General features: G+C 36.8%; 1 protein-coding gene across 1 annotated transcript; it reads right to left on the bottom strand.

The window, feature by feature from the left end:
* Positions 1-7,530: 7,530 nt before the first annotated feature.
* On the bottom strand, positions 7,531-11,299 carry LOC127945961 (uncharacterized). Its single transcript, XM_052542180.1, has 10 exons — positions 10,377-11,299; positions 10,149-10,283; positions 9,956-10,060; positions 9,680-9,825; positions 9,366-9,502; positions 9,186-9,279; positions 8,759-9,091; positions 8,491-8,671; positions 7,957-8,084; positions 7,531-7,863 (listed from the first exon to the last, which is right to left on the bottom strand). Exons 1-10 carry the CDS (start codon positions 10,456-10,458, stop codon positions 7,540-7,542), a joined length of 1,665 nt encoding a protein of 554 aa, XP_052398140.1. The 5' UTR covers positions 10,459-11,299; the 3' UTR covers positions 7,531-7,539.
* Between the last annotated feature and the right edge of the window lie 2,871 nt (positions 11,300-14,170).

Here is a 14,170-nt window from a genome sequence, read left to right as displayed (position 1 = left end):
TAGTTAAATCAGTGCTTCTCAACTGGTTGGTCATGAAAATGATGTGATAGCATTTTTCATTTGCCTTTAAAAAAATAGTAACATCTAAGTTAACTGGTTTTATTCAAATAAAAAATAAAATATCACTGAATCATACTGAATGAAACCTGAACCTTAACTTATTCTCAGGTTATGTATGTAAACCAGGTTACCTGAGATGGGAACGAGGAACTGATGCTCTGGGAACTCCTTCAGTGTGAAAAGTTGATTGGCTGGCATTAGTCAAATTATGAAGCGTGGCACATCGTCAAGACCTTAAACGGCATCTGCTTCATGGAGGCAGGCCCAGCACGCCCTCCACTTAAAATGGCTGGAAACTTCTAGAAGCAGACTATAGAGAAAGCATGCAGTTATCTTGGCCACAACTGCACTGAGACATCCAGCCTTGATGTGCTGGGAATATGAGGGCAGACAGTGGGTCGACTAAAGCAACTAAGTACACCTCACTTTGACGTCTACTAATAGGTATATGCATTAGAAATACATCCTAACAGAAGACGCTCATTGTAGAATCTTCTAAATCGAGATCTCTCCACATAGTCATAATACTAACAGAAAAAGTTCCTTTAGAATCTCCCTTCCCAGAACTCATTGACTGGAAGCGCACAAAGGAGTTGTCCATCATGACAATAACAGGCCTCAAGTGTGAGACATATAGAGCCCTTCAAGAATGGACTCACATAAAGTAGGCCTAATGATATTTACTGTATTGAAGGAAACTACTGTGAGACATGGTCCAGCCTTGGAAAAACTTGAGCACCCGATACAAGAACATTCAGTGTTCCATTGCGATGCTAATCAATGAACTGAACTAACTTAACCTTCCATAACCTTCATCAATGGAGGTGCTAAGCCTTTTTTTTCAGCTGAAGTCAGTTCATTGATGATTCAGTGATGTCATCAAACAGTTCCGCTCATTTCCAATAGTGTCTGTTCAATCAGTCAAGCATCCCCAACTAAGCAAGCCAATGGCTACAGTGGCACAATGATTATTTAAGACAAATAATTTAATAAAAAATTCAGATTCAAATGATAATTACAAATATATTATCACAATTCCTTAAGAATGTTAAATTTGATAAAACTATCAATGTCAGTCTTTTCCAAGACCAAGATCAAGTGTGTTTGTGTTCAAACCTCCAAACATTTGACATCTCTAAATGTAATAACTTCAGACCAACAACTGTTTGAAGTACAAACGTCTCTCTCTTTACTGCTTGCTTCTTACTCTCGAACAGTACATGCTTAACCACACGCTACAGCACAGCACACTGGGAAAGCACTTTTCTTTTATTGGAGAATAAGAAAATGTTTTGTGAAATTCACATTTGTCCTTGTTGATTGTCAGGTTGTTTTCATGCAATCGCTGAAAAAATGCTTCAAGAGATCTGTTGTGGGCATCTGCTGTGGTGTCATTCACCTGAATGTCATCACTGAAATTTCAAACTCCAGGAATTCCCAGCAGGACCTGATGAATGGTATGTTGAAGAACTTCAGCTGCCAAGAAGGTTGACTGTGGCTCCAGTTTGGAATAGTATGTCCAGAGGTTGTTGAGATATCCATACTTTTGTCATTGTTTGTTTGATTTTCGAAGGTGCTTGCATTCTTTGTACTGTTTTCTGTTGTGGGCTTTTACTTGTCATCTTTCTTTTAAAGTTTGTCAGTGGTATCGCTGCAACACGTTCAATGTCACTGCTTGCATTTCTGATGTTTCAGATGCTCTGGCTATATTCTGGAAATCATCAATGGTCCCTCCTTATTTTTGTTTAGCTTGTCTGAAAACATAAACTTCATACTCAGTATTGTGACTTGGGTTGAAGTATTCTGTGAGAACATGTACTGCTTTATCATAGTCATCACTGTCACCACTTTCTGGGATTGTTTCAAAAATGTCCTGCACTAGTTCACCTGCATAATTCAGTAACATTGCTCTTTTCCTGGTTTTGTTGGTTACATCAGCGGCTGTCAGGAATGTTTCAAACCTTAGTAGCCATTTTTTCAGTTTCGGTGCGAGAGATCCTTGTTCTATGTTGATATCAAACCTTGGAAAGTAGGGCAGTTCAGCAGCTGTATCCATGATTTTATCATACAGTAACACATCATTGAAAGGCATTTGGCCTGTTTGCGTATACGAGCATTTGCAAATTGTGTTAGTTTGTATTTATAATTTGCTGCTACGTTGCGTTCTGTGTTTTTTATATATATATTTTATCTCTCGTTTTACTCACAGGCAGATATGTGCAATTTTCTTTGTCCTGTGATTTTAGGTTTTGCTGTGTCCTAGTGTAAGTCGCAGCAACTTTTAGCGATGCCTTCTCCTTATGGTCGTCTTTTCATTGTGTTTGTGGGTTGATTCAGGTTGTATTAGCAATTAATCACTCGTTGCCATTGTAATGACTTCAGACCAACAACTGTTTGAAGTACAAATGTCTCTCTCTTTACTGTTTGCTTCTCACTCTCGAACAGTAGTACTTGCTTAATCACATGCTAAAGCACAGCACACTGGGAAAGCACTTTTTTTAATGCAAAGTACAACATTACACTAAAAAGCCCTAAATGTGCTCTGTACAGGACGAAAATGTGGCATGCATGGTCTCAGAGAAATTCACTAACATACAATGTTCTCTACAGGGGACAAAGGTCATGCTTGTGATAACCACCAGTCAATAAAACTGGTGTGTTTTCACATGTTCTTCAAACACCGAACACACGCAGCAAAGAGTTCTCTCAAAAGGGAACTACATTTTATGAGCAAAAAAATAAATAGAAATGGCTCTTTAAGGCAATACATTTGCTAATAAAATGTGTTTTACTTTAACTGTATGTACCAACTGTAACTGTATGTAAGTATTAACATTTCAGATGCTGTCAGTAATAACACTTGAGTATGACTTTAAATGAATCAAAAAAGCAACTCACAAAGATAAAGTATGCTTAAATTGTATTGAATGTGCACTTGTGGTGTACTTAAAATGTTCACTTTCATGACAATGTTTCTTAACACACTTACATAAACAAAAATTATATTCATAATGTTATAATTTGTCATGCTTTAAAGAAGCACACTTTTGGTGTGTTGATTAAAATACTAAATCACTTGGTTACAATTTTAACTGCAGTGTGTTATTCAATATTATATAGATAGTTAATATAGTTTGCATATTTTAAATGTGCATTTGCACATATCCATGAAAAGTTTCAGTAGAAGTTACACTACAGTACAAATAATTTACCATAAATTCTACAGAACACTTTAACCATATCAAACACAATAGAACTGTTTATTAAATTAATGTCAACCACACTGAAAAAATGATAGTAAGTGGTAGTAAAATATTTAATATCTAATAACCCTACGTACATTAATTTATTTCAACAAAGATACATTTTATTGGTAAAATAAGGTAGATGTAGCTCACAATTGCAGTTAAAAAATGTCACAATGTAGTTGCATTCAATACATATTTATAATATAATATAAATAGACTTGATTGCTCTTATCTCAGAGTGAAGGGCTCATCACCACTGACATTGGTGGTCATGTGATGCTCAGACTGGCACTAGAGAATCTGACCTGAGTGGTGTGAGAACATCGCAGTCACCAGTATAACAGACCCATGAGACTTGAGGATCACACGGCAGTTTACCAGACTCTCTTTAGTAAAAGTGCATCTGCCTTGAACACACACAACAGACCTTTCTTTTTCTGCATAATTGCAAATAAGCCATCCATGATGTTATTAAAAAAATGCATTCAGAGTAACATTTAAACAGAACAACTTTCACTGAGACATTTTCTGAATAACTTCTTTTGTGTTTCACAGGAGAAAGTAAGTGATGCGATGACAGCTCTCAGTTATGTTTAATTTAGAGGAAAACAGAGCAAATGAAATTTGTCATTCAATGAAAGAGATATTCACTTAGTTTTAATGTTTTAACCTGGTTGTACCTCCACTGTTCCATCTGGATATCTGTTTTCAGGTGTGAAGGCCATTGATGCTCCGTAGAAACTTATGACTGGACCCCCAGAAACGGTCGAGCTGATCAGCAGCAGTGGCGCAGAATGTGCCATATTGAATGCTAAAATGATACTGTGAGTAAAGTGGTAAACACAGACAACTACATGGACATTTATTTCTTCTGACGCGTTTTGCCAGCTGAACACAAGCAGAGGAGGGTGGGTTTAGGGGTAAAGATGGGTAGGTTTAAGGGTAGAAATGTGTGGAGGTGGGTGGGTTTAGGGGTGGAGATGGGTAGGTTAAGTGGTGGAGATGGGTTGAGATGAGTAGGTTTAGGGGTGGAAATCGGTACACAGCAAATTCTGGTCTTTGGAATAAACTCCCTGGTAGTTAAAATCAACTCAATCTGAGTGTACATGCGTGACCATCAAATAGACTCCAGCACAGTGTTAAAATAACTCCGCTCTTGGAGTTGAATTTTTAACACTTTTTTAGAGTTAAAATGTAACACTTTCTGGAGTAAAAATACTAATCCTACAGTGAGTAACTGTAACTCTGAAATTGAGTTAAATATGAACTCCTTTACCAGTGTTAAAATCAACACTTTAAAACATTCAATTTTACACTTCTTAGAGTTAATATTTAATGTTTTATGTGAAAATGACTACACTGAATGCCATTCTCTTCACTAACTGCTTTTATTTAAGCAAATCCATACATTAGCTTTAGAAATTCCATGCATGGACACACTTTGAAATTAACTGCAGTCATAAAATACAGTAAAATCTAACAGCAAAATGTTTACATTTAATACATGTAGGCATCTAACAGAGTGCCAAATAAAACTGCTTAGTAAAATTTTATAAAACATTGTCAACACATCACTGCATTATATAAAATCAAGCCGGCAGGATATATATATATATATATATATATATATATATATATATATATATATATATATATATATATATATATATATATATATATATATTAAAAAGTAGTGCAGGATTGTGTAACCTGAGGTAGACACTTATACATCAGATGAAGTGACAATTCACAGTGAACTCATTTAAATAAGAAATCAGATAATACAACTCTCTGATACAACATAAAATTGTGAATCACACCCATATGACATTTGGGCATCAAAAGATTTGAAATGTCTTAATCTTTCCCTTTCTATAACCAGTACCTTCCTTGGTAGGTTTTCACTCACTTGAAAAGCATGGAAGTGATCATGGAAAAATGTTTCATGCTCAATCAAAACAAAAATCACTTTACCATTGTGTAAAATGATTGAGGTTATTTTGCTGAAAACTGGCATGTTTTCATCAGTACCCGTGCAAACAAAGAGTCCAACACGATACTCAACACCACAACATCTTACCCACTTTGTGAGATTGACAGTGGCTTGTGAATCAACATGGAGAGATTCAGTTATATTTTCTGAAAATTCAAGTGTCTCAAGTGAACACATTTTGACTGGACCAGACTCAACTGTCTTTAAAGACAAGCATTCCCAATGATATGCTACTGCAAACTGGTGTTTATTTGCAAGCGAAACTGTCAAATTTTTGAAGTTCTTCACAGAATCTTTAAAAAACTTGTGTTTCGCTTCAAATCTCATGGTCCAGATATGAATGAGTGGTCCGATCTTTCTAATGCACCTTGGGTAGTGGACCATAAAATGATGTTTTGGAAGCAAGTTTTTTAATGGGAACAGTTCTTTAAAGAGTTTATGATGTTCGATAATAAGGTGCTTTAAATAAACGGTCATCCCCTCAGTGATTGAGTAAGAGAACACAATATTTATGATGTTCAACAACAAGAGCAACAAGCGCCAGTGCAAATCATCATCTGGTACCAGGTCACCAAATATCAAAGGTATGTTTGTGACTAAACACAGTGTTTGCGATGCATTTAAGCCTATTCCATGTCCTCCGCAGTCAAGATTAATATTTGTGGGCTTGTTTTTAGTTTCCATATAGCCATAATTAAAAGCATACGTCCTGTTCAACAAGCTTTCTTTAGAGATGAAATGTTCAATCAGATATTCAAAAAGCAGTTTTATCTCATATTGACCAACCCCTTCCAAAATATCATGCATGATATCGACAGCATAGTTTTCCCCAGTATTGAAATACTGCAAAGTATTGAGCATGCTTTTCCTCTTGATGCCAAAAGAAGAGGTTAGTGTTGGATCGTCTACCAAACTGGCATAATGCTGATCATTTAGTACTGGTGATCTTAAAGTCAAACTTGGGTCATCCTCTGAGAAAACTGACTGAGCTGAAGATTTATCAATTAAGCAAAATCGACAGAAATAATTTGCACTAAATGATTCCAAGAACCCAAGAATGCTATGCATACCTAAGTTATCACCAGTAATGAGGGCAAGTGTGCCACATACAGGTTGTTCAGCAAATGGAACAGCAATCCCAACAGTTTCTAATATTTTCAAGTCGCTTATTAAAGGTTTCAGTATTTCATCAATCCCATATTTCTTAACATCTTGGGCATGGAACAAAGATACCAAATGGATGTTCATGAGGGCAGAATTCACCTTTGGAGCAAGATTTCTAAGAATGAAGTAAAGGCAACCAATTTTATGAATTCCTTTTTTGGAACCAAGAGGATTTGCACATTCAAACTCGTCATAGTATAATTGAATTTGGAGAGCAAACTTATTAGTCGAAAATAAAGGATGATTTTTAAAGTAGCTACCATCGCAGAAGTCTTCATATATGTCAGACTGAGTACATGTTTGCATCATCTCACAAATGTTTTCATTTCTGAAAATGAACTGGAATGTTTTCAAAATTGGAATATATATGAATTTATCATTAACGGGAACTTGTTCATAAGTTCCAGTTTTGTTATTTCGTCTGGTGTCATACCTAACACCAAGGCGCAGTTCAACTGGGTCTACTACTCCCCATTTGTCTCTGAAATACTTTTTCCATTTGGTATCGGAGTTCAATTGGCTGAAAGGGTTGTCCAAACTTTTAAATAACTCTTCTATGGCTGGTCTTGATGGATTGTTACCTGGTAGTAAGTTTAAGACATGGTCCTTAATATTTGACTGCAAATCTTCAACAAATTCCTCCAAATTTTCAATTGTCGAAAGAACTACAGTATTTGGTACACCACTTGCCATAAGTTTTGCTATAATGGACGCACACATATCTTTCTTGTGAGTACATACTGAAGGGACTGCTTCAAAATTTTGGCACTGGGATGAAGTAGAAGGTATTTCATCATTTAAGGTATGAGAATTTTGTTCTTCACTTTCATAACTGGAAGGGGTCTCATGAGGGTCACATTTGTCACCAACTGAAGAATGTATCTTAATGAGATGTCTCCTAAATCCAGAATAACTAGAGAACTGCAAGCAACAATCTGCTTGACCACATTTCAGTCTTAGATTTTTCCCAGGATACATTCCATGAATTAGTTTGAGGTGCCTGAACAAAAGCAAAGCTGAACAAAAGGATGAAGTGCAGAGGAAACAACTTAACATTTTGGTTAAATAAGACAATTAGTGCTTGTTCAACAGTCTTGCTCTTAGCTCTTTGACCCTTGGAGTTTCCTCAGTTGTACTTATATCGATATTGTACACAGTTGTCTGCAAAAATGTGTACAGACTGGACAGAGCATCATCATACTTCACACTGAAAACAAAATGGGACTTGAACAGCTCATCAAAGGCACCCAAGGATGTACATGATTGACAAGGCAGAACTTTTCTGTCCAAGACAATGTAAAAGGTGGAAACCTGTGCTTTTGAAGTCCCTGAGGCGAGAAGATATGGCTGAGGGTTTCCTTCAGTTGTCAGGAGATGATCATCAAGGCTTTGGAATGACTGAAACATAAAATAAATGTCCCCTTTATAAACAATTTGTACAAAAAAATAGGCATCAAGTACAATATTTGGAATAGGATAGTCTTAACAAACCTTATGAAATTTGACCAGATGATCTGTTGCCTCTCCAACACTGATCTTCTTGGGCCGCTTTCTTCCAGCTGGTTGTGGAGTAAGAAGATGAAGCAGGACAAATAGAGAGGCCATGTCACTGTCCCATTCTGGAGACAGAAAATAACAGTAGTTATTTCAAACCAGTCTGTTTATGGCATCATTAAGTTAACAGCGTGGATTGTGTAATTTACAAGTAAAAACTATTAGTGGGGTAGTTATTAGTTGTGTGATGGAGAGCAAACTAAATTTCTAAATTTCATACTGTACATATCCAAAGCCAAGGTGACTTTTCCACGCATCACTTTTTTTTAATTCAAGTAGTTATGAACAGCATTCACAAAGCATGAATTTACTGATGAGCTTTTGTAATAGACTAAATTTTAAGAAATAACTGTGTTGTGTTTTTAGCAGACTTTTGGAAATACATTTTTTTTGGGAAATAATCAATAAAAACTTTAACCAGAAGATTAATTGATTCAAGTAAAAACATTACTATTTTAACGATGACTGTACCTGGATCATCAGTAGTATCAGATCCTTCTTTCAGTACAGCTTTCAGATGCTGTTTCAGGAGAGCAGTCTCTTTAAGGTTCCTGGCCTCCTGGATGACTTTTTCTTTGAAACTGGTGTTCCATTTTTCCAGAAACCTTGAAGCAACCTCTGCTCCAAACATTAGTGAGAAGTCTTGCAAAATCTAATTAAAAAACAAAAGCCAACCGTTTAAACATATAATGTAACATAATATTTTTAATAAAATTTCATATTCCTATTTAATATTTACCAGTCCTTTGACGTCCAAGAAACGAGGAAACATTTGTAGTACATCAGCTGAGCGCTGTGGCTTGTGAAGAATCTGCTGACGGTAGTGGAAAGTTTCTCTCATCTTCTGGAACACTAAGTCACGGTCAGTTGTGTGATTGAGGAGAGACACAGCTTCCAGACATTCATCTCCTATTCGCTGGTCATCTATAGTTCCAATCGTTCTTGATAATGTGGGACCTCCTTTTAGCTCCACTCTGCTCTGTGATGCAGAGGTGGTTCTGGATTTACGTTGCACGGTCTTTATACGCCACTCAAGAAAGCCTTTGTTGCTCTGAATGTCATAGAAATGTTCCTGGGAGGAAGCAGTATCTTATGTTAGACAAAATAATACAATTACAGTGACTCAAGAGCGTATAAGATGTTTATGGTTCGGTAGGCAAACTTACATATCCTTTTTTAGAGTATGGGTCTTTCAAAGATGGGAACAGGGACACAATCCCAAGGGCATGGAACTCCTTTGTTGCTTTACTAACAGTTCTCCTGCAAAGATGAAACTAATGTGTTAAGAATCGTTTGATTTTTTTTTTTTTTTTTAAATGATAAAGCCATGTCTTGAAGGTTCTTACCCTTCTTTTTCATGCATGTGAGCTACAATTATGTTCACCATTAACCGCCTTGTGGAATCTTTCAAACTCCCAGTGTCTTCATACTCTTTGATCACAGTCATCCCTGCTGTCTTTGAAGTAAGAATTTGCTTTATATTCTAAAAGAAAACATTTAGAAAAATTACAACCACACTTGGACTTTTTTTTAAAACAAAAACATTAATCTTAATCAAATAACCATACATACCATTGAATACTTTCAAAATGCATTTCTTTTACAACATTATGTCTACAGCATAAGATCTATTTGTATGGAAGTAAAAAAAAAAAAATACATTTCTTGCACTGAAACTGTCCGTTAAAGGTTGAAGCATTTGAGATCCAGAATCACTGCTGCTTAATCTGCTTGAGACAGACAATGTATCTGTCAGACTTGGGGAGGAGGGTCCTTCAACAACCCCTTGCTGCAGGACAGTCAAATCTGAAGATCACAACAACACAGTATAAGGCATATACAATCGAAGAGTTGCTTCAGCAAAACTTTTTTATGTACCATAGTGGATATATCCAGGGTCAGACCAAATAATCACATTATATATCTCTCTGCTTACCACAAGTAGTGAGCGTAACATATTCTGTCTGATTTGAAGAGGCACCAAACTCTGTCAGGTCTGAGAAGTCAACAGAATTCTTGGATGTTTCAGCAAACAGAAGTTCTGAAATGCACACATGTTTGTCTCGGAGTCAAGACACAAACTCAGAAAATATCTATAAAACAAAACAAACATTATTTTAATGTCCTACCATCATCAGTGTGGATGATAAAACACATTTCTTTGGTTGTTGCAAGTTCTGGGAATACATCCTCATCCACCTCTATGCCCTGGTCATCTGTGACTTTCAATGTTGTATTCTCTGATATCATAAACTTCTGTTGGACTAAACCATAATACCAACAGGTTATTTACAAAAGAAATTACAAAACTAATGCTACTTAGTCTTTATTAACTAAATACTAAATTTAGAACTTACCTGCACTAAGAAAATCTGAGAAACAAACTTCTTCCAGTTTTATATATTTTTTCTTCCCTCCAAGTTGCACTTTTATCAACATCTTGACCTGAAATTAAAGAGAAAACATGTTATTTAACATAACAACTAATGTTAGTGTGATTGAGAAACTGTGTGTGTGTGTGTGTGTAAGTGTAAGCTGAAAACCACGCGCTCTCAGACGTATTTATCATAGCTGTTACAATTCAAAAAAGTACAGGCCTACACTTTCACGGCTCAAAATGTATCTTATTAGCAGGGTACCCTGCAGTTTATTAAAACATTAGGCAATGCTACAGACATAAGGCTGCTGCTGGATACAAGATATTACCTCGTCGACTAAGGTTTTTTTGAGCGGAGTCACCTCTTCAGTTTGACGGAAAAACACACATTTTCAGAAACATGGTGAAAGGAAAGATGCTAATGTTAGCTCGTTCACATCAGAAAAAAAAAAAAAAAACAAAGAAAAAAACACCGCACAAATCAGCCACATGTTCCGAGTTAACTTAACGGTCAACAGTTCGCCACGACATTACAATACAGAACGTAACAGCTACGACAAAACGTATCTCCGTCAGAAAATATCAAACATTTTGAAATATATATTTTTAATATGTATATAAATACGCTTTTACATACCTCACGAGTCACGACGAAGTACAAAACTCCATCAGTCCTTCGTGCTGCTGAACCAGGGTCGTGTCATGGCGCACTTTCTTAACATTTAACTCCAGACATGGTGTTAAAACACGCTCCTTAACACCGATGAATGAACTCCAAAATAAAACACAGCCAAGGAGTATCCCATAACACAAACTTTAGTCAGAGTTAAAAAATAAACTCCAAAAATCTAACTCTTTCACACTTTTATGCCTAACTCCTAAATTTTCATCTCCCGAAATTTGCTGTGTAGGTTTAAGCATAGAGATGGTTAGAGATGACTGGGTTTAGGGGAACGAGATAGGTAGGTTTGGGGGTGGAGATGGGTAGGTTTATTGGTGGAAATGTGTGGAGATTAATGGGTTCAGGGGTGGAGATGGGTAGGTTTAGGGGTGGAGATGTGTAGAGGTGGGTGGGTTTAGGGGTGGAGATGGATAGGCTTGGGGGTGGAGATTTTTAGGTTAAGTGGTGGAGATATGTGGAGATGGATAGTTTTATGAGTCTAGATGGGTAGTTTTATTGGTGGAGATGTGTGGAGATGAATCGGTTTAGGGGTGGAGATGGGTAGGTTTAGGGGTGGAGATGTGTGGAGGTGGGTGGGTTTAGGGGTGGAGATGTGTAGGTTAAGTGGTGGAGATGGGTGGAAATTAGTATGTTTAGAAGGTGGAGATGGGTAGTTTAGGTGGATATGGGTGGAGATGAGTTGGTTTAGTGGTAGAGATGGTTGGAAATGGGTAGGTTTAGGGGTGGAGATGAGTGTGTTTAGGTGTGGAGATATGTGGAGATATGTGGGTTTAGGGGGTGGACATGGGTGGGTTTGGGGTGGAGATCTGTACGTTTAAGGGTGGAGATATGTGCAGATGAGTGGGTTTAGGGATGGAGATGGGTAGGTTTAGGGATCTGGGGCTGGAGATGAGTAGGTTTAGGTATATGGAAGGAGTTAAATCTGGATCCATCCATGCCCCCTGGATCTTGTGTTCTGATGTGAAGTCCATCTCACAGAATGTGTGATTTTGGGTGAACTATCCCTTAAACATAGTGAGAGTTAGCTTAAAGCTGGGATAAAATTTCACCAGGGATAATGGCTCCCCTATGAACCACTAGATGGTGAAAAAATTAAAACACAGCAGCACTGTACTTTTTTAAGGTTTTGTTTTTTAAGCAAAACAAAATAAGTCCATTAGATGGCAGCAGAGCCATTTAACTTTATATTACCATTTGGTGTTCTCATCGTTAGAGCCTTACCTTCATTGGCCATCCACATCATGACCTGTGTTCAAGAAGACAAGAGTAAGACTCACAATGTCTTGCTAATATGGCACGCCTATCTGTTTAAATGCTTTATGAATAACAAATAACATGTAGCAAAAGCAACATCACATAATAGGTACAACAGGAACACCTTTCAAATGTATGATGTAACCAATGTCATACAGTCGTAGGGACTATGCAGAGGAAGAGAAGCAGCACGGGACTAACTGAACACCTCCTTCAGGTCCAGATACTCTGCGGGAACGTTTGATAACACCATGTTCTCCTTCTGAAAGACAAAGACAGGGACAACAGGACAAGCAGAAACCGGACATGACTCCACAATGTGACTGCGTGGAACCCCAATCCACTCGTGGATTATGTTTCATTAACCAGGGGTGACCTAAGACAGTGCAGACGCAAAACACACAGACTTCACCACAAAGTGCAGGACCCAGAGATCACGGTTTACCAACCATGACAATTAACATTGAAAATTTTCAGAACTCCATGTAGGACGTTTCTGTAAATAAATGTAAGCACTGTTTCAGTAATAATGCACTATTTAGAAAATGTACTCTTGTACTCTTCATACTCAAGTACTTTTAACAACAAGTACTTCAGTACTTTTACTTAAGTAGACATCTGACTGTAGTACTTTTACTTGTACTTGAGTAAAATTTTGCAAGGAGTATCTGCACTTTTACTCAAGTAATGAAGCTGTGTACTCTCTCCGCCTCTGTTTTGAGTCCTAATATTATGTTTTATATAGATCCATCCATGTATTCTTTATATAAAAAAACAAATACAGTAATTTTATTTTAATATTTTTTCACTATTCTCATATTTCACTTTTTTCTATTTTTTAAATAAAATATAAAATATTTGTATTTAAAATAATCCAGTGATATGAAGTATGAAATATGAATTAAGGATTCTGATAGAATGACATCTGATGCAGTTGAGATTGATTTACACCTCACGGCTCTATGAATGACAAAGCACACTCTAATCTGTGGTATACTAATATATAAGGAACTCAGATGAATAGGATGAATAGAAAGGTCTGGAGTGTATTTATAGTTTGCTGTCCTTTTAGCCGTTTTGTTACTATAAGGACCTATCTAACTGAATATGGTTTGCTTTTGTATAAACATTTTGAAAAGAGCCATAAATATGACCTGAAGTGAAATATGCCTGCAGTCCAGCACCATGTTGATGATGTTACCTTATGTTATATAAATGTTTAGGCACATGAGCTATATATATTTATTTTCTAACAATGTATTTTAAGCAGACACTTTGCATAGTTAGTGTTACTTTGCATCCATCTTTAGGCTAAGCATCAACATCGAATATATCTGAGGATGTCTAGTTGGTTTAAACAAATGAGATTCCAGAGACATTTTCAAAGCCTTATTGGGCGTGCTGTGACCCCCTCTCACATGCTTTGACAGTGAGCTAGTATTACTGTGGATGAAAACTGTTGGAACCTCCAGCATGGATATGGAATACAGAACACATTAAATGGGTTATATATTTATGACTGCAAAAAAAGTCAGTAATAGACATTACTATCCTGTCATGGGACTGTGGAGGTTTTAGCGTTTGGGTTCTTAAAGAAATGTGAGCGAGACACTCTGACCCACTTTCCTCTCAGCTGAGTCGACTGCAGCTGTTAAACATACCAAAGTAAGACCTCTAAAACCCTGCGTCCAGCTGCACAGGCCTTTCATGATCCTGCGAATAACCATTTCATATTTCAAAATATCACGCACATGGACCTTTTGTGGTTTTCTTTTTTTTTTTTTTTTTGTGAATGGACTGTAGCACTCTTTTAGCCTTATGGGGAATAGCAGATACTG

The sequence above is a fragment of the Carassius gibelio genome, chromosome A24 (genome assembly GCF_023724105.1).
Source record: "Carassius gibelio isolate Cgi1373 ecotype wild population from Czech Republic chromosome A24, carGib1.2-hapl.c, whole genome shotgun sequence".
NCBI classification, from domain to species: Eukaryota; Metazoa; Chordata; class Actinopteri; order Cypriniformes; family Cyprinidae; genus Carassius; species Carassius gibelio.
The sequence above is the reverse complement of the archived record's forward strand: the minus strand, read 5'-3'. Positions and strand labels throughout refer to the sequence as shown.